General features: G+C 46.1%; 1 protein-coding gene across 1 annotated transcript; it reads right to left on the minus strand.

The window, feature by feature from the left end:
* Positions 1-3898: 3898 nt before the first annotated feature.
* Positions 3899-5755, minus strand: LINGO1 (leucine rich repeat and Ig domain containing 1). Its single transcript, XM_066636081.1, has one exon. The coding sequence runs from the start codon at positions 5741-5743 to the stop codon at positions 3899-3901; it is 1845 nt and encodes a 614-aa protein (XP_066492178.1). The 5' UTR covers positions 5744-5755.
* Between the last annotated feature and the right edge of the window lie 16500 nt (positions 5756-22255).

Consider the following 22255-nt stretch of genomic DNA (forward strand, 5'->3'; position numbering starts at 1 on the left):
CAGCCATTTCTACTCACTGTTGCATATATGCAACAGGAATCAAATGTCAAATCAAACAGGAATCAAATGTTGGGCATTTGGTGGGCCGCTATGAGATACAGGAAGCTGGACTACTGGGCCTTCTCAGTAGTGGCACCAACGCTATGGAACTCCCTTCCCCCTGACTTAAGAATGGCTCCCTCTCTTGAGACCTTTCGGCGAGGTCTGAAGACCCTTCTGTTTAAACAGATCTTCTGAGTTCTCGGCCTTTTAACATCTTTTTAACATCTCTTAATATTTTTTACAGGCCTGATTCTTTTATGACTTGCTGCTGCTCTATGCTCTTTTTTACCTATTTTTTTACTCTGACTGCTGTTTTTTATGATGTGTTAATATGTTTTTATTTGTTTTTAAATTATGTTTTTATATGTTGTAAGCCGCCTTGAGTCCCTTTGGGGAGAAAGGCGGGATAAAAAATAAAGTTATTATTATTATTATTAGATGGGCCTATGGCCTGATCCAGTGGGGCTGTTCTTATGTTCTTATGTTTACACCTGTGGGCTGGGCAGAAATGGGTTTTAAAAGCAGATGCTTTAAGCCAGCGGATGTCAAACTTTTTAGAGGCTGTTGCCGGATTTATAAATGCCAAAGGCTGTGGCTATAATGGTGATTGGGCAGCAATATTCCTCCACTATGTAGCAGCCTGTTTAACCCTTAATGCACATAGCTTAATCAGTTTCACGAACCACCAAAAACTGGGCCATTGTCCCACAGTTTGGGAACCACTGCTCTAAGCTGTAGCTCAGTGGTAACACACTGCTTTGCATGAAGAAGGTCCCAGGTTCCATTTTCAGGTAGGGCAAGGAAAGAAAGGGTCCCCCCATTTGAAATCCTGGATTCGTGCAGTCAGTTAATGCAGCTAACCCTGAAGTAGACAGACTCATGTTCTGACTCAGTACAAGGCAACTTCTTCTGTTCAGTTTTAAGATCCTGTTATCCAAGAGAACATTTTGATCACAGATAATGTGGGAAGCAGTTCTAACTTAGAGTCGCTCCTTATTTTCAGGGGGAAAAAAATGTATCACGCTGTTCAAAATTAGGGATGCGATCACTGAATACTCATCTTCAAAAACCTTACCTTGCTCATGGAAAACTGCCATCTCAGGAAAAAGAAGGTGACAAGTTAGAACCTTTTCTCATGCAAAATTTCCATGAGCAGGGAGTATTTGAAAGGGTACAGCATTCAATCATGCAAGTCTTTTTTCTGCATTCTGCCCTGATACAGTCTCAGGAGGGATACATCATGTATACCCTTTTTCTGAATGTGCAGATCAGCCCTTAGAGCCCAGCTGAGGACTGGAGATAAGTGATTTCCAAGGTTGGTTTGGCTGGAATCAGGGCTTGCATTTTTTTAAAACACCTTTTCTTTGCAATGTGGCCCTGTTCCCTTGCTTGAACCTTTACTGTACAGGCATATGCAGAATAAAGGATCTTGCTTGTTTATGTTCTCTAGCATACTAAAGTAACAATAATCTTCTGCACAGATTTTGTAAAAGCCTGAAAAGTCTGGGGAAAATCCTATGAGCTGTTTTATATCCAAGGGCTGTCCTAAGGGTTTTACTCTGCCCCAGTGGCACTCGAGGAAGAAAGATAGAACTACTCCACACACTCTCAGGGCTGGCCTGAGACCTTGCAGTATCTGAAGTAACACACTAAGGCTGCAATCCTAACCACACTTTCCTGAGAGCAAGCCCCATTGAACAAAATAGGACTTACTTCTGAGTAGACCTGGTTAGGATTGTGCCCTAAATGCCTGAAATGGCATCAGGGTAGGCCAGGTTGGGTACTGACTGATGGCCCTTGTCCATCACCATCTGACTATCCTGATTCCAAAATCCTTAGCACAGTGGCAATGGTAATGCCTAATGTAGCAGTATAGCATGAGGAAGTGGGCTACAACAGGCACAATGTACGACTTTGTTTCAGGGCCCCCCTGCAACCTGGTACATCTTCAGCCCATGCCTCAGCCTTCCCATAGTGCAGTGTCTTGCCAAACCTCTCATGGCCACTATCTCTGCCTCTCTTCCTCCTGCTCCCCAAATCTGAAAAGGAAGAGGGAAATGGAGTGGAAGAGGAAGTGTAGAGGATCTCTAGCACACTCCTCCACACTTCCTCCTCCTTTCTGTTCCCTTCTTCCTTGTTGGACCCACAAAGCAAGAGGAGGGGGAAGGAAGGTGCCTTCTTGCCGTTCCACCACCTGAGATATCTGCCTCAGCTGATCTCATGGAAGGGCCAGTCCTGATTATACCAAAGAATGTGATATAATTTCAGACTGCAGGTAGAGATGATGTGTGTCATATTTTTGAATGCTCTCCTATAATCTCCTTGTTTAGTACAGTTTTTTCCTTGAATTGACTGTTTATTGCAAGCCAGTTTATGGGTTGAAAACAATTATGGGGAACATTCAAAAATACGATGCTTCCCCTTTGTGCAAAGTGACACAGATCAGAATATTACCACCTCTTTCTGCATGAGATGTAGAACAGCTCTATCATCCTGCGTCCTTGGACCTCTGATCTGGGCCAGCATAAGAGCCAGAATAAATGTTCAATTATTATGCTGGAATTTACTCAAGTTGGATTTGTTCCATGGTTGTTTTTCATGTGAAAATACAATCAAGTGTTCATAGAATGGAGTTGTTCACCCATGGGAAATCTCATTCAGGTTCCACCCCTGTCTGCGTCAATCATCTTGTGGATGTATTTAGGCCTACCTCTGGAGGATTGAACACACACATACACAGAATGCATTACCGTATGAATTCTCCAGCAAATCAACTTGAACCAGGTGGAAATGATCGTAAGCACGATTTGTGATGGGAAAGGAACTCTGTCAATTGCACACACAAAAAATGAACCATGGATGAAAATATTCAATTGGAATTGCAATCAGACAACCATCAAAACCACATGAAAACACATAATAGAAAAGTGACATTTGTTCTGGCCCTGAGACTCAAAGAGTTCCTTCAAATGAGCCAGGATGGATAGCTCAAAGTTCATAAGGGGAGAAAAGCTACCCTGGGAAGATAAACCATGAACAACCTTATTTGCTGGAGACTGAACGTAAGAACATAACGTAAGAAAAACCCGGCTGGATCAGGCCAAAGGCCCATCCAATCCAGCTTCCTGTATTTCATCATGGCCCATCAGATGCACACAAGACAACAAGAGACCAGCATTCTGATGCCCTCCTTTGCATCTGGCATTCTGAAGTAGCTTACTTCTAAAATCAGGAGGTTGCACATACACATCATGGCTTGTAACCCATGATGGACTTTTCCTCCAGAAATTTGTCCAGTCCCCCTTTTAGCCCTGTCTCCAGGGTTTGACATTCTCCTTTGTGCTCGGACCAATCAGAAACCACTTCCACTGGAAGCCAGAACAGGAGAAAAGCATTTTTTTTAAAGCAATTAAGAGACAGAAAAGGAAAGTGGACAGAGCAAGAAGTCAAGATTTTGGATTCCAACTATCTATAGGAAATAGTTTTTTTTTATTATTTCAAGTTTTCATAAAAATCCATAATTATTGAAACCAAAAGTTACAGAGGAAGTTCGTAACTTTTTTTTATTGATTGTTGTTTTTTGATTTTTTTTAAATCTCCCATCATCCTTAGGGTTGACATCGGAATTTGTAAGAATATGTCCTACAAACACGGGAAGTTCTGGAGACATCAGTAGAACATTTTCACAAAGAGGACAAGGAGGAAGTGATGCGGGATTGTGGGGGGGAACAGAACGAGGGGCGGAGAGAAGAGAGGTTCTTATGTTTGTTGCAGTGTTTCTCTTTTTTATTATTAAATTAATTATTTTTTTTTAAAAAAACACCCCTCTCTACTGAGTTTTGTCAATTGCTTGTTTTCAGATCATTTTCATGTTGAACTTGCGCGGAGCATCCGCGGCAGAGCTGATGCCTGCGTCGGATTTCCGTGGAACGTATTCAATTTCAATGTTGTGCTTGGTGTTGCCTTTGCCCCTGCTCCAGAGGAAGAGGAGAACCAGGCAGAACAGCACTACCCCCAAGAAGGAGATGAAACCCATGGTGGTGGCAATGATGAGGGTCTTGATGTCAAAGGGGAAAGGCACCGTGGCGCGCGTGCTGTTGGCATCACTCTCATTGGGCTGGTTGGAGATGAAAGCAAAGGTCTTATTGGGCTGGTGGGGCCAGTCTGGGGAGTAGCTGCGGACGTGCAGGTGGGCCAGCATGGTGTCATTCCCGCCGGCATTGCTGGCAATGCATACATAGGTGCCATTGTCCTGGATCTGGGCATAGCGTACTTCCAGAGTGCCATCAGGGAAGACAGTAAGCCGCCCATTGGTTTTGGTAGAGATGAGGTGCTTCCTTGGGGAGAGCCACATGATGTTGGGAGGTGGGTCTCCATCTGCACGGCAGATGAACTGCACTGTATGGCCCTCATCCACAAAGATCTGTTGGGGTTTGCGGTCCCGTATCCGAGACCGGCGGCAGATGAAGTAGTTGGGTAGAAGTGCCTCAGAGAAGTCCTTGAATTCTTTCCCCTGGACAAATTCAGGGGTAGCGCAGGTGGGCTGCCGCTTGTTGAAGTTTAGCCTCCAGCGGCGTCGGAAAATCCAGAGAAGCCGGCAGTCACAGGCCAAGGGGTTGTTATCTATGATAAGCGTTTCCAGGTTCCCCACAGAGTGGAAGGCCGACTCTTCCAAGGTGTTCAGAAGGTTTCCTGAAACGTTCAAGATGCGCAAGTAGTTCAGGCCTCGAAAAGCATATGGTTCCACCATGGTGAGCTGGCCACCAACCAGCTGTATCTCCTGAAGCCTGAGTAGGTCATGAAGCATGGAGCCTTCAATGGTGAGAATGGGATTGTAGGACAGGTTTAGGAACCTGAGATAAACCAAGTGCCTCAAGGAGACATAAGGGATGGAAGTCAGGTTGCAATGGGTGATGGACAAGGATGTCAAGTTGAGCCCGTACAGGCAATTGGACGTCATGGTGTCTAGATAGGGCCAGTGTGAAATCTCAAGAACCTTGAGTCTGTACAGCCTCTTAAATGAGTAATCCCTGATGGCGTTGATATTCAGGTGGCGCAACCTCAGCACAATCAAGCCGTGCAAGTGGGAGAGCGCCTCTGTGGGGATGGAGGTCAAGTTGCATTTTTCCAAAGTCAGCTGCTCTAAGCTGTTGAGGCCGCTAAAGGCCCGGTGGGAGATATAGACCAGATCGTTGTCTCCCACCTCCAAAGACTTGAGGTTGTACAAGTCCTGGAACATGTAATCCAGGAGGATCACAATTTTGTTCTCACTAATGTCCAATTTAGTAAGATTGCTGAGCCCAGTGAACACCCCAAGGGGGATGAGTTTGAGCCGGTTGCTTCTGAGTCCCAGAGTCCTGAGGTTGAAGAGGTTATTGAAAGCCCCTGGCTCAATGGCACTGATAATGTTCTCATTTAACTCCAGTTCCTCCAAGTGAGGAAAATTGGCAAACTCATCCTGGTTGAGAGTCTTGATGCGGTTCTTTCCCAGGTCCAAGAGTTTGGTCTCGGTGGGGATGCCCTCGGGGACTGTCATGAATCGCTTCCGGTGACAAAGCACAGAGCGTTCCTGGGCAGAGCACTCACAGCGGGGCGGGCAGCCCGTGGCAGAGCCTGAGAGGATGGATCCCAACATCAAGATGAGAATTGGCTGCCAGCAGGCTAGAATTGGGCTATACATGCTCAACTCGCCCGCCACCATCCTATCTTTCACCTGCAGGAAATTAAAAAAAATAAACAGAAAAAGAGAAAAACAAGAGATGTTAGAACGGAAATTGCTATCATTTTCAGAGAGATGGTACAGATAGCATTACCAACACTGACAGTGCAATTCTGTGCCTACTGTCTACTCAGAAGTAAGTCCCACTGTGTTCAATAAGGCTTACTTTCAGGAAACTGTGTATAGGATTCCAGCCTGAGTCACTAAAAAGAGATGCATACACAGAGTCGACCACATTTATTTATTTAAACTATTTAATGCCCTAACCTTTAATTTAAAATAAACTTCCAGGATGGCTAACAGATCATAATTAAAATGAGAAAAATAGAACAATTACAAAAACAGTGACTTAAATAGCATGGCAGGCTAAAAAGAGATGAGCGGCATTTGCAGGGAAGATTAAAAGGCAGGATAGGAGCCAAAATGAGATGTGAGGTTAATCATGTCATTTGGCCCTGCGTGCTTGCTTTCCAAAATGTAAACAGCTGTTACGGCAGCACTGCACCAAGTTGCTGGAGGCCCATCCTGCCCCTGAAGGCACGTTGGGTGGTACTGCCATCACCAGTATGCAGCAGCTCAGTCTAGGGGTGTCTGATGGAGTTGGGTCCTTGGGCAGTGGCCAACCTGGGTGATCTCTGACATTAACCCAGAGTTAATTTGGACTCCGGGACTCTGGGACAATTTGGACTAGGACTGCAGAATGGGTGGGAAGAGGGATCTAACCCAGTCATGTTCTGATCCCGATTGGGAGCCCAAGCAGTTGCCATTGGCCCCAAGGCAAATGCCCGCCAGCGTTCTGTAGGCCTGTGTGTCATGCTGTTTCAGAACGACTGAATTGGCTCTCAGGCGTGGTTTTTGCCGAGTGTTCAGGAGTAAAGCAACCATAAGTCGTGCAATAAAATTCTAACAAACTGAAAAATGGGGACTGGGGCATGAGATCTGGAGAGAGAGAGAGAGAGAGAGAGAGAGAGAGAGAGAGAGAGAGAGAGAGAGACTTGTCTCTTCCCCATCATAAATCAGTGCAGGAGGAGGCAAAGATCTGACTGAGCTCCCACAGAAGGGCAGTAGCAAAGGTCAGGATGGCGTGCAGAGACCTCCTAACTCCGAGCCTCATTCCCGAACCACTGAGCATCTTTTTGCCTGGGAGACTAATGAGGAAGGTGAAGGTGCCGTCGGCTTAATTAAAGCCTCTGCTGTGAGGCCATGAGAGGAACAGAAAACCTGGAAAAGTTGGCACTAATATCCTTTCCCAGGCCAAGGTGATCTCGTGAAACTCCCTGAAATGCAAAGTTGAGGTTACTGAAGAAGTCATGAGTGCACTCCTGTTGCCCTTTTGCTACAACCCCTTGATCTGAGTGCTGGCCCCAGGGCTATGGCCCACACACTCGGAGAGCTCTGGGGGATTGCTTTACATTCTGTTCATACGACAAGAGGAGAAGCAGGCTCCACTAATGAAATCCTGTCTTCGGAGGTGTGACACATACAAATGACAGCAGCTTCTGGTGTTGCTAGCAGAAGCAGCTTGGGCCTGATGCTGCAGGCAGCGCCTCCACATCAATATTTATAAATAAATATTTATTACTACAGTGGGCCCTTGGTATCCACAGGAGATCCATTCCAGGACCCTCCACTAAGGTGTACCTGCCTACCCAGACCCCACACGCTTTTCACCAAAGGACCAGAGAAAAAACTTAAACAGAGAGATGGTGAATGGCCTTAATAAAACATCAGTCTGGGGTAGGCAAAAAAACTGGAATCCACAGGCCAATCAGGATGACAGCAAAAAATTCCTACCTGGCCCTGGAAAAGCAAACAGCTACTATCAGACTGAATGAAAGGGAGTGAGGGAGGGGTCGCAGCTGCTCCCAGACTGAGGCTGGACAGGCGAAGCATGCCCGACGCAGCCTCAGTTCCCACCCACCCCAGAGAGGCAGCCCATGGGAGCTACCCGCCACAGCCTTGGTGCACAAGGTGGGGGAATCAGCCGTTGGCATCGAAAGGCGCCAACGGTCTTTATAAATAAACTATAATCACAACTGCAGAAAGAACAGAGACTTTAACCTGAAACCCCCCAACCGCTTTAATCCTCCAACAGCAAGAAGACCAGACCACTGGGCCTAATACAACATTTAAGGGTTCTGAACCAAAGTATCCTTGACCCTTAGCTTTTGTAACCAACTGCAGAACATTGCTAGCAAAAGGCTCTTCGGCCCCTGCCTTTGTCAAAAACGCTACCTTTTTTGCAATCAGGAGTTTTGTTAAGGAAGAAAAAAAAAATCTACCTCCTATTTTCAGCACTTAAAACTGCTCATTTCCCCGGAGATCCAGTCTGAATCTGTAAGACACTGTTTGAATAGAGAACTCCTAGCAAACTGGAGCAGAACGAGAAATTTGACAAAGTCATCTCAGCGATGGAGGAGTTGGCTCCACCAGTGAAGATCTTGCTAAAGGGAATATATCCCCAGCCCTATTGAGCTCAGGGGACTGTTTTCTAATTTCAATTCCTCCTGTTTCCCATCAGTGACAATACACACCTGACAGAAAGTGACATGTTTCTTTTGCAGAAACCTGATAAGCTAAACCCTTAAATGTCTTGTTTAGCATGGTCGCTGAGAAACTATGAGAATGCTATGCTAAGGAACTACTAAGAATGTATTTGTTGAATGACGGATGGTGTAGGGCAGGCAAATATTGAAACATCAGAATATTAGAGATGATGGTTATGTCTATGTGAGAGCTGTAGAACTGGTCATAGCTCCCAAAGAACACCGAGAAACACAATTTGGGGACAAGGATTTCTCACTAGGGATTCTAGTGTGTCAAAAATGGCCTTGTTTCTCCATCTTTTTATTTATTAATTTTCACATTTTTTTATAGTGCCCTTTCCCCAAGGAGGTGGGGGGTGTACATGGTTCTTCCCCTCCTTGAGTCCTCACAACAACCCTGTGAGGTGGGTGAGGCAGAAACACAGTGACTGGCCCAAGGTCACCCAGGAAGCTTTGTGACTGAGCGAGGATTTGAACCTGAGTTTTCCAGGCCTAGGTCCAACTCCAGAACCACTTCACCATCCTGGCTTTCTTGGCTTTCTGGACCACTGCTCAGCTCCACCCTGTGATTGTTAGGCTCCAGTTCTTTACCAATGGCCCCACCCCTTTCCATGGCTCCACTCATTTTTCCAACATTGGCAGTATTGCAACATCACCAAACCCCACCTCTGAAATCTCAAGATTTGGGATGAATCAAACTTGGCAACCCAATCCGTAATCCATTGTTTTGTTTTTAAAATACATTTCTGAATGTTACACAAGAATCTGTCTATTCCTATTCTATAGTACATAAGAACATAAGAACAGCCCCACTGGATCAGGCCATAGGCCCATCAGCTTCCTGTATCTCACAGCGGCCCACCAAATGCCCAAGGGAGCACACCAAATAACAAGAGACCTCATCCTGGTGCCCTCCCTTGCATCTGGCCTTCTGACATAGCCCATTTCTAAAATCAGGAGGTTGCGCATACACATCATGGCTTGTACCCCGTAATGGATTTTTCCTCCAGAAACTTGTCCAATCCCTTTTTAAAGTTGTCCAGGCCAGATGCTGTCACCACATCCTGTGGCAAGGAGTTCCACAGACCAACCACACGCTGTGTAAAGAAATATTTTCTCTTGTCTGTTCTAACTCTCTCAACACTCAATTTTACTGGATGTCCCCTAAATGTCCAATTTTAGTGGATATCCCCTAGTATAGGCAAAGCAAGTAAGTAAGTATATATATATATTTACTTACTTAAGGTCCAATCCTATCCAATATTTCAGTGCCAGTGCAGCCATGTCAATGGGGTGTGCACTGCATCCTGTGGTGGGAAGGTAGTCAACAGGGGCCTCCTTAAAGTATGGGAACATTTGTTTCCTTATCTGGGGTCTGCATTGCAGTTGCACCGGTGCTGGAAAGTTGGATAGGATTGGGCCCTTACTTGCTAACTTAGCCAGTTCATGTTACCATTTTCTCACCTGAGGCTCATTCTCTGCAAGTCACTTTGAAATCTGAATGACTCAGAACCCTGGTGAGGGATGGGGCCTGCATCTAATATACAAAGTTACTCAGGAGAACTTACGGCTTCTCTCTTTCCTGGGCCTCTCTTTCCCAGGCATAAACAATTCCTTCGTCTTGTCAGTGGGATGCTCAAACTGTACAGCACATTGCTATTCGTGCCTATATTTTTTTTTAATATTCCTCAAGCTGTTACAGAGTATTGAATTGTTTTAATATTGTAGATTACACAGACTCTGCTCATCATACCTACCGGCTGTGTTTATTTCTACTGTTACGTACATGCCCAGCATTTCACTTTGGCTAATGCTATTTATGGCTGACACTGAATATATGGTGCACATTACTTTCAATGGTTGGGGTTTACATTTATCATATATGATCCACCCCTCCGCTATACACACGCACGCACGCACACGCACAGAGAGAGAGAGAGAGAGAGAGATCGAGAGAGAGAGAGAGAGAGAGATCCTATGCATTACTCTCATTACTTTCCTCTTTCCCAGGACTATTTATGGCTCTTGTACGTGCCCACACATTACTTTCCTTGCTCCTGTTTAGCACCATCATTTCACAGAGATATACAACCCATACTTAACTTTCCTTCTATTCTCTAAAATTATTTGTATAAGTTGCAAGGATGACAAACAATGGGAAATCCACAACTCTGTCCACTTTCTACCACCTGACAAACCAGAAGATCTGTAAATCAGGAGTGTCTCAGCCACTTCAGACAAGGAACTGGCCCTGCTCATCCCAGCCCCACAGGTACAGCTTTAAACTATCCCTATACTCTTGGGTCAATCCCAGTGGCATCGCTAGGGGGGTGTGGGCCACACTGGGTGATGCACACGGGGATGGGGGGGTGACACCATTACTTGCCAAAATTTTGAAAATCTTGGCACTTCTGAACAATACCATCATGTTATATATAATCTGATGTTTCATTCAGAATGCAATGAAATAAACCATGTTGAAAAATCTTTATCCTATCAAAAGTTATAGCCAAAAAAAAACCATTGGGACAGGACAAGGATGCATCAGCATGCCCAATGCTTAAGCTGTTGACCCACCCACTGCATGGCAGGAGGTTTATCATGGAGGTGATGCGCACCGGGTGACACAAATTCCAGAGACGCCACTGGTCAATTCTTTTCTGCCCCTGTCCCCCATAGATCACTGCCCCAAAAGGTTCCTTTTGCATTTAGCAGCATATTGGGTATCCGAAAGAGACTTCCCTCCCTTCTTACCTCCTGCTCGTGGTTGCCACCTGGACACTGATGCATCCAGGTAAGTAGATGGAGGAGAGGGCTTTTGGCAAACCATTTCAGGTGCGAGGTTTGGGGTCTGGAAGGTGTTGGGGGGAATTGAATTCTTCTCTGGCTCCAAATTAAATCCAAGCTGGAAAAGATTTGGGGGCTTGCGATGCTTATATTTGGCTAAGCATTACTTAGATTCAGATTTTGGAGCTACAAATACCAGCCCTAATGACATCTCTATTCCACCTGGGAGAACAGTGACGTGACATGCTCATCCGTAGTTATGTCACAGATTTCACTGCTAGACCAAAAGTATTGTTTGTCTCCAGTTCTAGTATAGCACTGATTGGGTATCAGTTGACTGACAATCTCCCAGCCCAACCAAGGTACAAACTGGGTGCCATCAAAAAGAAACTTCCCCCTGCTCTGCTAAATATCCCTGCCTTCCTAAGAGCCATTACTCTTCAACATATCAAGCCAGTTCTCTTCTTAGCCATGTAGGAACCTCCTCTAATGAGATGCGGGGGGGGGGGGGAGAGCTGAAAGTGTGTTCTGAAAGCATCACTGCCTTTCCCTCTAGGCAGCTGAGTCAATATCTCACAAGCACAAATCCCCTTGAGAACTTACAGGGTGCTGCAGCCTCTCACCCCCGGCTTGTCCCAAAGGAACTCGAGAAAAATCTGTTTCAGTTTAACACCTTCTGTTCTGGCGATACCCACAGGGGACTTTTCCGGAAAAGAGGGTGTTACCTTACAGGCACCTAATTAAACCTGGCATTAAAAAAAGAGGAAAAAAGAGCATTTTCTTGGAATTTGCAAAGGGAGGGTGAATAGCGTCAATAAATGCGTACAAGTTTATGAATGAAAACTGGGCTGCAGATTTCTGCCTCTGCTGCCTCCCATTAGAGTGGCGGAAGTCCTTGGTGAAATGTTCTAGTGGGACTGCAACTCAGGCTGCGTGCTTGCACAATGTAGACTGTCCTTCCCCTACCAAGAGTCGTCTTTGTAAATCTCTCTTGGAATCAAATTTGCTGCATTCGCGGTCTGGCTGGGAGAGAGAGAGAGGAGCGAGCAAACGGGTGCTTCTTTTTTTGTTTGTTTGTGCTTTAAAGAGCAGTCACGTTCCTTGCGCAAAACAAAATGCAGTCTAAGGGGGTCTCATTAGGCTAAGATTGAAGCGGCTTCACCTCATTATATTGAAGAACTGCCTGCCTTAGTCAAACATGTTTTCGGAGCTCGGTGTTTCGAGCACATTCGCGTGGCTCGGAGCTGACTTTCAAATGGATAGCGAGAGGCAAGAGAACAGAAGCACTGCAAATATATTTGGGATCCACTGATATTACAAGGCCCATGTTCCCAGGTGATTCATCTGAGATCAGCCACATCAGATAGAAGATAGCATCGTCTTGTCTCCTTTGTAGAAACATACACCATACAAAAATCACCCAAGCGGGAGATGGCTTTGGGTTTAGCCCAGGGCTGGCCTTAGGAGCTGTGGGTCCAATGCACCAGGATTTGCAGCAGTGGCAAGGCACCTGACAGCGGCATCACCACCAACTGCTGGGGGGGAGGGTGATTTCAAGCCATTGGACCCAGGGGTGGGTGGATGGGTTGCCCAGTGGGGATGCTCCACTCACCACACTCTCCTTGTGATATCTCAGCCTGAAAGATTCCATGCCAGAGCATCAGCTATAGAGCAAGGTGCTGGCTGCAGCTGAAGGCTGCTCACTGCCCAAGTATGAGGCCCTTTCAGGTGTGGGAACCAATTTGGCCAACTTGCCCTAAGGCCATCCCTGGTTTAGTCCATTGTGAAGTTCTCTTGAATGACAGACCCGCTCAGTGAGCCCCAGTGAAATGGCCAGGGGCTGTGCAAGACCATTCCAACTGAGTAGATCTGAACGAGAGGCAAGGCAGGAAGGCTCCCTCCATTGGCTTAGATCAACGGCTAAAGTTGCCAAGACCAAAGGATCCCCCAACTTGAAATTTCTAAGGTTGGGCTTGATGATGGGACAGGACTACCAACTCTTGAGGAAATGGGGTGGTAGAATTGGAGGTGGAGACCAGTAGCAAAGGGGTGGAGCCTAGTTGAAAAGGGGTGGAGCCTGGCATCAATCCTAAAAACAACCAGAAATTAATCTCTGCATGGTTATTTTTTTATGAACTGACCACCCTGCCAACAGCAATTTGGCTCCCCCCATTCTAAAACTACCTCCCTTAGGAACCATACCTCATGGGCACCACTGCATATGTAGCAATGTGCATGAGTAGGTATCTGCATGTGGTCATGTTCCTTTTCTATTTTCTTCATCAGGTCTCTGGGAAGATTGCAAGCTATTATTTTCACCTGCTTTCATTGGCAGAAAAATACACATATAAATGTTGTAAAGTAAAAAATGTACATGAATAAAGAACAGGGATGGGAGTCTCTCAGATAAGCTCAGTGAATCCCCTCTGGGACGGAGCAGGCCTTTAACAACAACCACCAGTATTTATATACTGACTTTCTTGGTCATTGGATTACTCCTTTGACTTTAATACAAGGCAGTTCATATAGGCAAGCTTTATCACTCTTATCTTTGTGGCATGCTTGGAAACCACTGATCTGGTCCGTGCACGGTCTCTTGACCGACGTTTAATTACCATATTCTTTAAGTCATTTCTGCCCAATGTTGCATATATGCAAAAGGGACCCAATGTGTACACCTGTGGGTTGGGCAGAAATGGGATCAAACAGTTATCTCAAAGAAGGTGTCGGAGGTACAACAATATACCACAAACGGAGTTGATATGTGCTTTGAAAAATGAAGCCACCATGTTGGGTTCATCCACCGCTCCAGAATTGAGTTTAGTGCTGAGCAGTGCAGGGACACTGGGAGAGAGTCACTGGAGGGTGTTTTGGAGGCAGGGAGGGGGTATTTCTGGGTGGGGAGGGTAGAGCAGGGGGAGGATCAGGTCTGAGAGGGGGTGGAATTGGTGGAGGCCACTGTATCCTAACCCCCCCCCCCGCTGGAGTTACTCAACTCCACTCAAACTGGAGTTGGGCTGCTCAAACTTCCACCAGCTGTATAGCTGGCAGAGATACGAGTGGCCACATTGAGCAGGCTGGGGCATTACTTGGGGTAAGGGAAAAACATCTCCTTACCCTGTGGAGATCTCCAGCTGCCTCCTAACCTGTGCTGGATACAGTGCAGGCCATGCAACCTGGCTATGCCAGCACAGATTAAGATTGGGCTGTGATTCTATCACCTGAATGAACTTTTGTGTCTCCTTCCTCTGGACAATGTAGAACAATTTTCTTTCCATCCCCCCCTTTTTTTTTTGTTTTGATATGCAGAAGCTATTGCTTCAATCCTCTTTTCATCTTCATTTTTCACATTCATTTCTTTCCGCCTCCCCTGACCTGTCATCAGCCATTCCAGATGCTTTATTGTCTGTGTTGTTCGTCTCTGATAAGTTCAGCGTCATTAATATATTTGAATATATTTATCCTCATAAAGCCCTCCGAAGGGAGGGAAGTGCCATTATCCCCATTTTCTTTTATTACAGAATGCTTCATTTATCGAGAGATGCTCAGAGGCGACATCTCAACACATTCAGATAATGAGATGTTTGGATAAACAGGAACGCACGTTACAAAGGATTGCATTTGCAGGAGGCTACGTCTTGGAGCGAACAACAACAGCAGAGTGCTCCCAGACAAGCAGCAGGCCCAGTCAACCTTTGTCAGGGCTGCTGTGTCCAATGATGAAATGCTTCTATGTGGCAAAAAGGCCCTGCACACAGAAAACTAACACATCAGGGAGAAGCTACTGACATTCTATAATTAGGAAACTGTATCAGGTAGCACAGTGCAGTTAGGGATGCCTTAGCCCCAGTGGCATCACTAGGGGGGTACAGGGGGAGCAGGCCACACCGGGTGACACGCACAGGGGGAGTGACACCACTAGTGGCCAAAACCTTTAAAATCTTGGTATTTTGGATAATACCATCATGTTATATGTCACTCGATGTGTAATTTCATGCAGAATGCAATGAAACAAACCACATTGCAATATCTCTATTCTATCAAAAGTTATAGCCCGAAAACCAGTGAGGGTGGGGCAATGGTTCATCACCACACCCAACACCTGGGGTGTTGCCCTACCCACTGCATCTTCTTCCATATGAACCTGCTTAAGAACTGCAAGGAACAGATGAACAGGGAGCACCTTTGTGTCCCTTTGATATGGGACACCCATTTGGTTGGGATCCAGGAGAAAGCCTTCTCCATTAAGTGGAACTGCCCAGTAAGTGGAACTCTCCTTAGAGATGCACCATTGGCTACATCCTTGCAGGTCCTGCACTGCTCGGGGAAGACATTATTTTGGCTAGCATTCCACTTAGAGATGATCTGTTTCACCCACTTCTAACAGTGTGCTGTTTTTATTAGACCTGTCTTTTCATCACTGCCTCACTGCTGTTTTGTGGCATCTTTCTTTTACATGCTATTTTTATATGACTGTTTTGTGGTGTTTTTTTATAAGCCACCTTGGCAGCGTCTTATGATGGAACAGCAGGATGTAAGAATGCTTAGCATTTGTAGGGTGCTATTGAGTACCTACTGGAGCAGGAGGTGCTCTGCTGGTTGGGGTGGGTGGGGGAGGGAAGGTGGAATGGGGGTGGGGTTGAAGTGTGATGAGGCAGGGGAGGGCGGGAAGGGGGGTGGATCAGGCTTGAAAGGGGGGCAGGAACAGCAGAGGAGGCCTCCACTGTATCCTATTTCCCTTCTCAAGCCTTCTCCCTCAACACGAGTTGGCTCACATTTGTGCCACCAATATCACTGGAGTGGATCGAGTAGCCCTCTAGAGGCTGCTGGGGCTTTACAAAAGTCCCCTTACTTGAGGAGACCTCCAGCAGCCTATCACAGTGTGGAACTTTCATTAGGATTGGGCTGCCCATGTCTCAAACAAACAAAGTGCTTCCTGAGGCAACCCCCTCAGTTGGCCTCTTGGATGGGCCATCCCTGATTATGTCCTGCCCTTTCTTCAAGGAGCTCAAGTAAGACTGAGAGACAGTGACTGGCCCTCTGTCATGACTCAGCAGAATCTTAGACTGCATCTCCCTGGCCCAAGTGCTACACTATCCATCACTCTGGCTTTCTGGATATAACGATCCCCTTGGTTGTTCTCAAGCTGCTCCTAGTTCTGAAAAGCAGTGGAAGACACCAAGGCTTCTTAAGCAGTTGACAGCCAAATGCGGAAAGGCAAGCAGCAAACGGCTGATGAAAATGCGCCGTGAAATTTGCATGCCATTGAAGGTAAGAGGAAGATGTGCAGTCAAGAGCTGAGACACGCCTTATGCATTATTAGTTCTCGGGACTACATTTAAATTACAGGATAAACACCGGGCCTGACAAAATAACATTCATAACATTCGCCGTCAGAAACTCGTATTGAAATGCTGGGATAAAAGAAAATGAATGCGCTGGGTGGGGGGGAGGAGCTGAGATGAGTTTCAAAGGCTTGTGCTATTTCTCATTCACCCCTGGCAATTTCAGATGCCCTGGGTGAGGCCAATAGTCAGGGGTCCATAAATGTGGATGTGGCCTCTTAGGCAGCAATTACTTGAGATTGCCACCCTCTTTTCCCTAGAGTTCTCTAGCATGAGAGCTTGGTAGAGAAGCACAATCTCCTTTTTTATTTGCTCTGGAATATAGAGATAATCAGAAACGATTAAAGCCTCTCTTGCTTCTCAGAAAGGACCCCCACCGTTCATTAACTTCTCAAAAATGGCAGTGTGAATGAGACATCTGGAGAGGGGATTTGTGGGGGTGCTGACCATTCTGGTCGACAGGAATCTGCAGTGCCTTCCCGCAGTGATGAGTGGATTTGCGGATGCCTGCAAATACTGTCAATTCTTGTTATCCGCTAGGTTTAGGTTCCTGGAAAACCTAGTGGATACTGAATTAGTGGATACTGAATCATTGAGCCTATGGAAAAAAATGGGGTTAGGTCCCAGGATCCTCTTCACCATACATTATATGAACTTTATGAACCTGCATCTTATGAACCTGCATCTTATGGACATTATATGAACTTTATGAACTTGCAACTCTGAGGCTCAAAACATGTGACTTCACAGTTTCACAGAGAAACCAGAAGTGACATTTTTAATGCCTTATAAGGCATCTGTGCATTCAGAGAGAGGACAATGTGTGTCAGAAGACATTGCCTTCATTCTGAACTGGATTGATCTGTTCCCAATGAGCATTTTTTTTACTAACAAATGTGTGGTTGAAACGAACAAATAAATGAATACAAGATGTTTACAAAATCTAATTGGAAATGGGTGCTTGTATCTGGGGAGCACATCTTTCCGTGGGAGGGGTACCTGCCACGTAAGAAGCCACGTACATAGGCTTCTTTATGTACATGTCATTTAGACTATGTTCAAATCCAGGCTGTTCTAAATGGGATGCTGATTTATTTGTTTAAAGTAATCTCATCCTGCCTTTCTGGTTTAAAAGCTCTCAAAGTGGCATACGCTAATCAAATAAAACAGCAATAAAACAAATCAACTTGAAACAAGAATTAAAACAGTGAGTGGCGAAGGTTAAAATGACTAAACAAATCAACAATAAAAATGGTCGTTGAAAGCCTGGCGTGGTAAAAAAATATTAAAGGATCTTTACCATCCTTTGAAGAGTCATCCGGAAGGTCATCGGGTGGGACTCCTGAGGGAGGGAGTTCCAGAGGTTCACCACCAATATAGAAAAGGTTCTGCCCCTGGCACCCAACCCAACTTATGTCATTGGTGGTTCAGAGAGCTGATTTACAGGCAGGCATGGGTGAGCAACTGTAGTTCTTATAATAACTTAATCCCAGACTCATAGAGTTTTAAAGATCCCTATGAACACCTTGAATTGGGTGTAGAAACAATTCAAGTGTAGTTGTACACAATAGCTGTTATGTTCTCATGCTTTTGGGCATCCACCAGCATTCTAGGATGTTCCTAGAGAGTAAACCCTCTGGCCCATATGTAATTCCCCATGCCATGACCAAAGTTAGGGAATAAAATACTTAAGATTATAGTAGAGCAGTGGTTCTCAAACTTCTCAGGAGTTTTACTCCTGAGGTAAGTCTTTGCAGGGGAGGGGACGAGGCCAGCAAAGTGATCTGCAGGATCGCTTCACTAATGGGGGTGTTTATACTCGTGGAGGGCTGCTGCAAGAGGTACGGGGAGCCCCGTGCAACCCTCCACAGGGCTCCCCGAGGCTTAGAATGTTCAAACGGAGTGATTGCAAAGCACTTCCTAGTTGTGTTTGCAAACAGGAAATGCTTTGTGATTCTTAGCATCAGGGAGTCCTGCGGAGGGCTGTGTGGGGCTCCCTGCAGCTCCTGCAGCTCGCAGAAGCCCTCTGTGAGAATAAGCACCCCCTTACACCCCTATTAGCAACATAATCCCATGGATTGCTTTGCTGCCCTCGCCCCTCCCCTTAAAAAGACCAGGAGACCTTTACATGAGCTAGTGGGCCGCAACCCACCAGTTTGAGTACCACTGTAGTAAAGCATTCAATTTCCACCAGTCCATCTCTTTTGTATCTTGCCATTGATATATGGAAATATTGTATACAGGAAGGCTTCTCTCAAACACATCCTAGGATCCTGGCAATCAAAGGGCACTTTTGCCCTTCCCAGATTCGACACTGTGTAAGGGGAAAGTAGCGGAGAAGAGTCCCTTTACTGCCTATCGGGAAGGACAAAGGGTCAGGACCTTGGCTGGTGTAAATCAGCATGACTTTGGTGAATTCAGATGGAGCTCCAAGACTATACATCAGCTCATTTGCTAGCCCAATGGTGGGGGAAAAAAAAAAAAGGAATGGGAGGAGGAGGAAGGGAGGAAAAATCAATTCTGCAAGAAAGTTGTAAATGGACTGGAGATAAAAGCAGACACAAGAATGCTAAAAGCAAGATTGCAAAGCGGTGGGGAGGGGAACTTTGAGCAGCACCGGGTGGAGGAGAGGCAAAGGAATAATATTTCAGTAAAGTGAGACAAAGAGGTTTGTGGCGTGAACACAAGAGTTCTGAGCATGACTTGGGGCCAAATCCTAACCAACATTCCAGCACTGATGCAGCCCCAATGCAGTCCCCAAGGTAAGGGAACAAATGTTCCCTTACATTGAGGGGGCCTCCGTAACTGCCCCCCATTGCAGGATGCAGCGCAAGCCCCATTCAGTGCTGGAAAGTTGGGTAGGATTCAGCCCCCAGAGGCCTGTTCTGGATACATTCAAGAGTAAATTGCAAAGAGTGGTGTTTATGGTGGAGAGCATTGTTTTACCCCTCCTAATAACTACAACACTGTCATCACTACAATTCTGTCAGCTCTTATAGGTTATTATTATTATTTTTAATAGCAAAAGAATGTGTGCCTTTTGGGTGGCCTACATAGTAAGTAAGGGCCATTTAACGTACTTAAAAGAATGGGCACTTGGTGTAGAACCAACCAGGTGGTCCAAAATAGAAATTCTCATGAGGATCACCGCATCATATCGGAAGCATGTTCGGGGTGGCTGGGTGAGGAGAATTGCCCTGCCCTTCTCCTGGATCTTTACAGTGCTTTTGAAGCAGTTAGTGCTGGTGGAATGCTCAGTCAGCCAGCGCTCAAGCCAGTGGTGTCACTAAGGTTTGCATCACCCTCATGATGGACCTCCTCCCATGCAGTGGGAGGGGCAATGCCCCAGACAGTGGGTACGGTGATGCATCACTGCCCCACCCCACTGGTTTTTTGGATGTAACTTTTGATAGACTAGAGATATTTTGACGCAGCTTGTTTCATTGAACTCCTCATGAAACTGCACATCAAATGATATTTAATGTGATGGTATTATTTGAAAATACCAAGATTTTATTGACCGGTAGTAGTGTCACCTCCCCCCGTGTGCATTGCCCAGTGCGGCCCGCACCCCCATAGCGACACCGCTGGCTAAAGCACAATAGGAATGGGCAGCAAGTTATCTTTCTCATTTTCTTTTGGCAGAAGAGATCTTTACTGCTCCCCTAGGAATCCATAGCTCTTAATTATCACTTCACTCAGGTTTCGAGAAGCGTAAGGGCATAGCCTGCCTAAGCACGAAAGAGTCTTCCGTGATGAGGGAAGTCGAGATAAACTGAGAGAGCCCAGCCAAGACCAGTTGCCCCTTATTTAAAAGAAAGGAGAAAAGCATCCCCAAACAACATTTCGGAGTCAGCGCATAAAGTGCAATCATAAGTTAACAGCCCCAAAACTCAACCTTGATCCAGCTGCCTGCAAGAGGTTCTCCTGAGGCTCTAACCATATTGTGCAGGAAACCTTTGCAAGTGCTTGGAAACACCTTCCTGAAGATGAGAGAATCTGCAATGGAATGGCAAGAGGTGGGCCAGTGTCTTAAAGAAGCCTGGCCTTAGAAGGGGATTGGGCAAATTCACAGGGGACAAGTCCATCAGTGACTATTAGTTCTGATGGTCAGGTGCTACCCCCAGGTTTAAAAGCAGTATGCCACTGAATACCAGTTGTTGGGGATGGGGACAATAGTGAGATAGGCTGTTTGCCTACCTGTCCTCATTACAAGCTGTCCAGAACATTTGACAGGTCATTTTGCAAAACAGGATGCTGGTCTAGCTGGACCTTTTTGCCTGATTCAGCTGTGCTCTTCTTATATCTTTGTGGAATGCCATTCATGACTTGACTATTTCTTTATTTACTTCATTCATCTCCTGCCTTTCTACCAATATACTTGAGGTGATTTATAATTTAAAATAATGGCATCCAATCTCCTAGACATGATACAGGAGGAGAAAAGGAGGGGAAATTCCAGGTATTTCTAGTCAAAGCATTTCAAGCACTTGGATGGGAAATCTCTCTGTTGGGGCCTTGGAAATTAAGTGCCAGTCAGAACAGACTGTCCTGGCCTGGATGGACCAGTCACACTGAATCACATGTACTAATTAGATCTCACATTGTGCAGAGACAAAGTGGGATTTTAGCACACTAGGAAGCCAGGGGTGAATCCAGTTTGTGGGGGGTGGGCAGGTGGGCATGAGCACTACCTTAACTCTAGAATCTAGGTCAACCAGGTGGGTAGGCCTGGGCTCCCAGTTGAACTTTGGCCTCCAAGGCAGAGGTTTGCTGAGCAGGTAGTCCTGGGCTCCCACCCAGACTTGGAGCCCAGATCTACCAGCCTGTGTGGTCGAAGTTTGTTGGGCAGATAGACCTAGGTTCCCACCTGGCGCCCAGATCTACCTGCTGGGTATACCTGGGCTCCTGGCCTTGCTTGGGCTGCTCCCCATTCCAGCAGGTGCCCTTTCCACTGGCATGACAGTTGGGGAGGCACATACCTATGCCCCCCCCCCCCGGATCCACCCCTGTAAGAAGCACATTCTATATTACCAAGAGGCTGAGTGTATTCTTTCCAGCACCAAAGAGTGGCTGCACAGAGAATCCTATACATTCGTTGGGGGTTTCATTGCACTCAAGTCTACAGTGTCATTCCTGGTTCTAGTTAGTGCATCCTACCATGCCAAGAGATGAATATTGCACATTTGGGTAGATCTCAGTCAATTCCAGAAGAACAGCCCCATGCATGCCTACTCAAAAGTGAGTCTGCTTGTGTTCAGACTTGTGGGGTGCTTGTGGGGTGTGTATAGGTGCTTGTGGGGTGCTTGTGGGGTGTGTATAGGATTGCAGCCTAAAAGCGCATTCTTATGCACGTTTACTCAGATGTAAGTCCCATTAAGTTCAATAATAATAATAATAATAATAATAATAATAAACTTTATTTATATCCCGCCCTTCTCCCTAAAAGGGACCCAGGGCGACCCAAGTTCAATGGGACATTCCCAGGTAAATGTGGATAGGATCGCAGCTGAACAGCCCAATCCCATCCAGCGATGGCACCAAGGATACAGGGCCACAGATGTACCATCCGCTGCATGTACTGTCCTGGGGAAGAGGCTGAATAGGGTGGGAAGGGGCAATATATACTTCAGTGTTGGTCACCGCATGGTTCTTGATTGGGACCCTGAGAATCCTACTGAAAGGGTCTAGCCTGGGACAGGGGTTTGGGATCTGGCAACTACCGGCTCTGACTCATCCCACCCCAATCCCCACTTCTTTGCCAAAAGCACCCCGCCGGTGGCTGATATGCTGCTTGAGATACATGGCTATACAGC

This window comes from Tiliqua scincoides, chromosome 8 (genome assembly GCF_035046505.1).
Source record: "Tiliqua scincoides isolate rTilSci1 chromosome 8, rTilSci1.hap2, whole genome shotgun sequence".
Lineage (NCBI taxonomy): Eukaryota > Metazoa > Chordata > Lepidosauria > Squamata > Scincidae > Tiliqua > Tiliqua scincoides.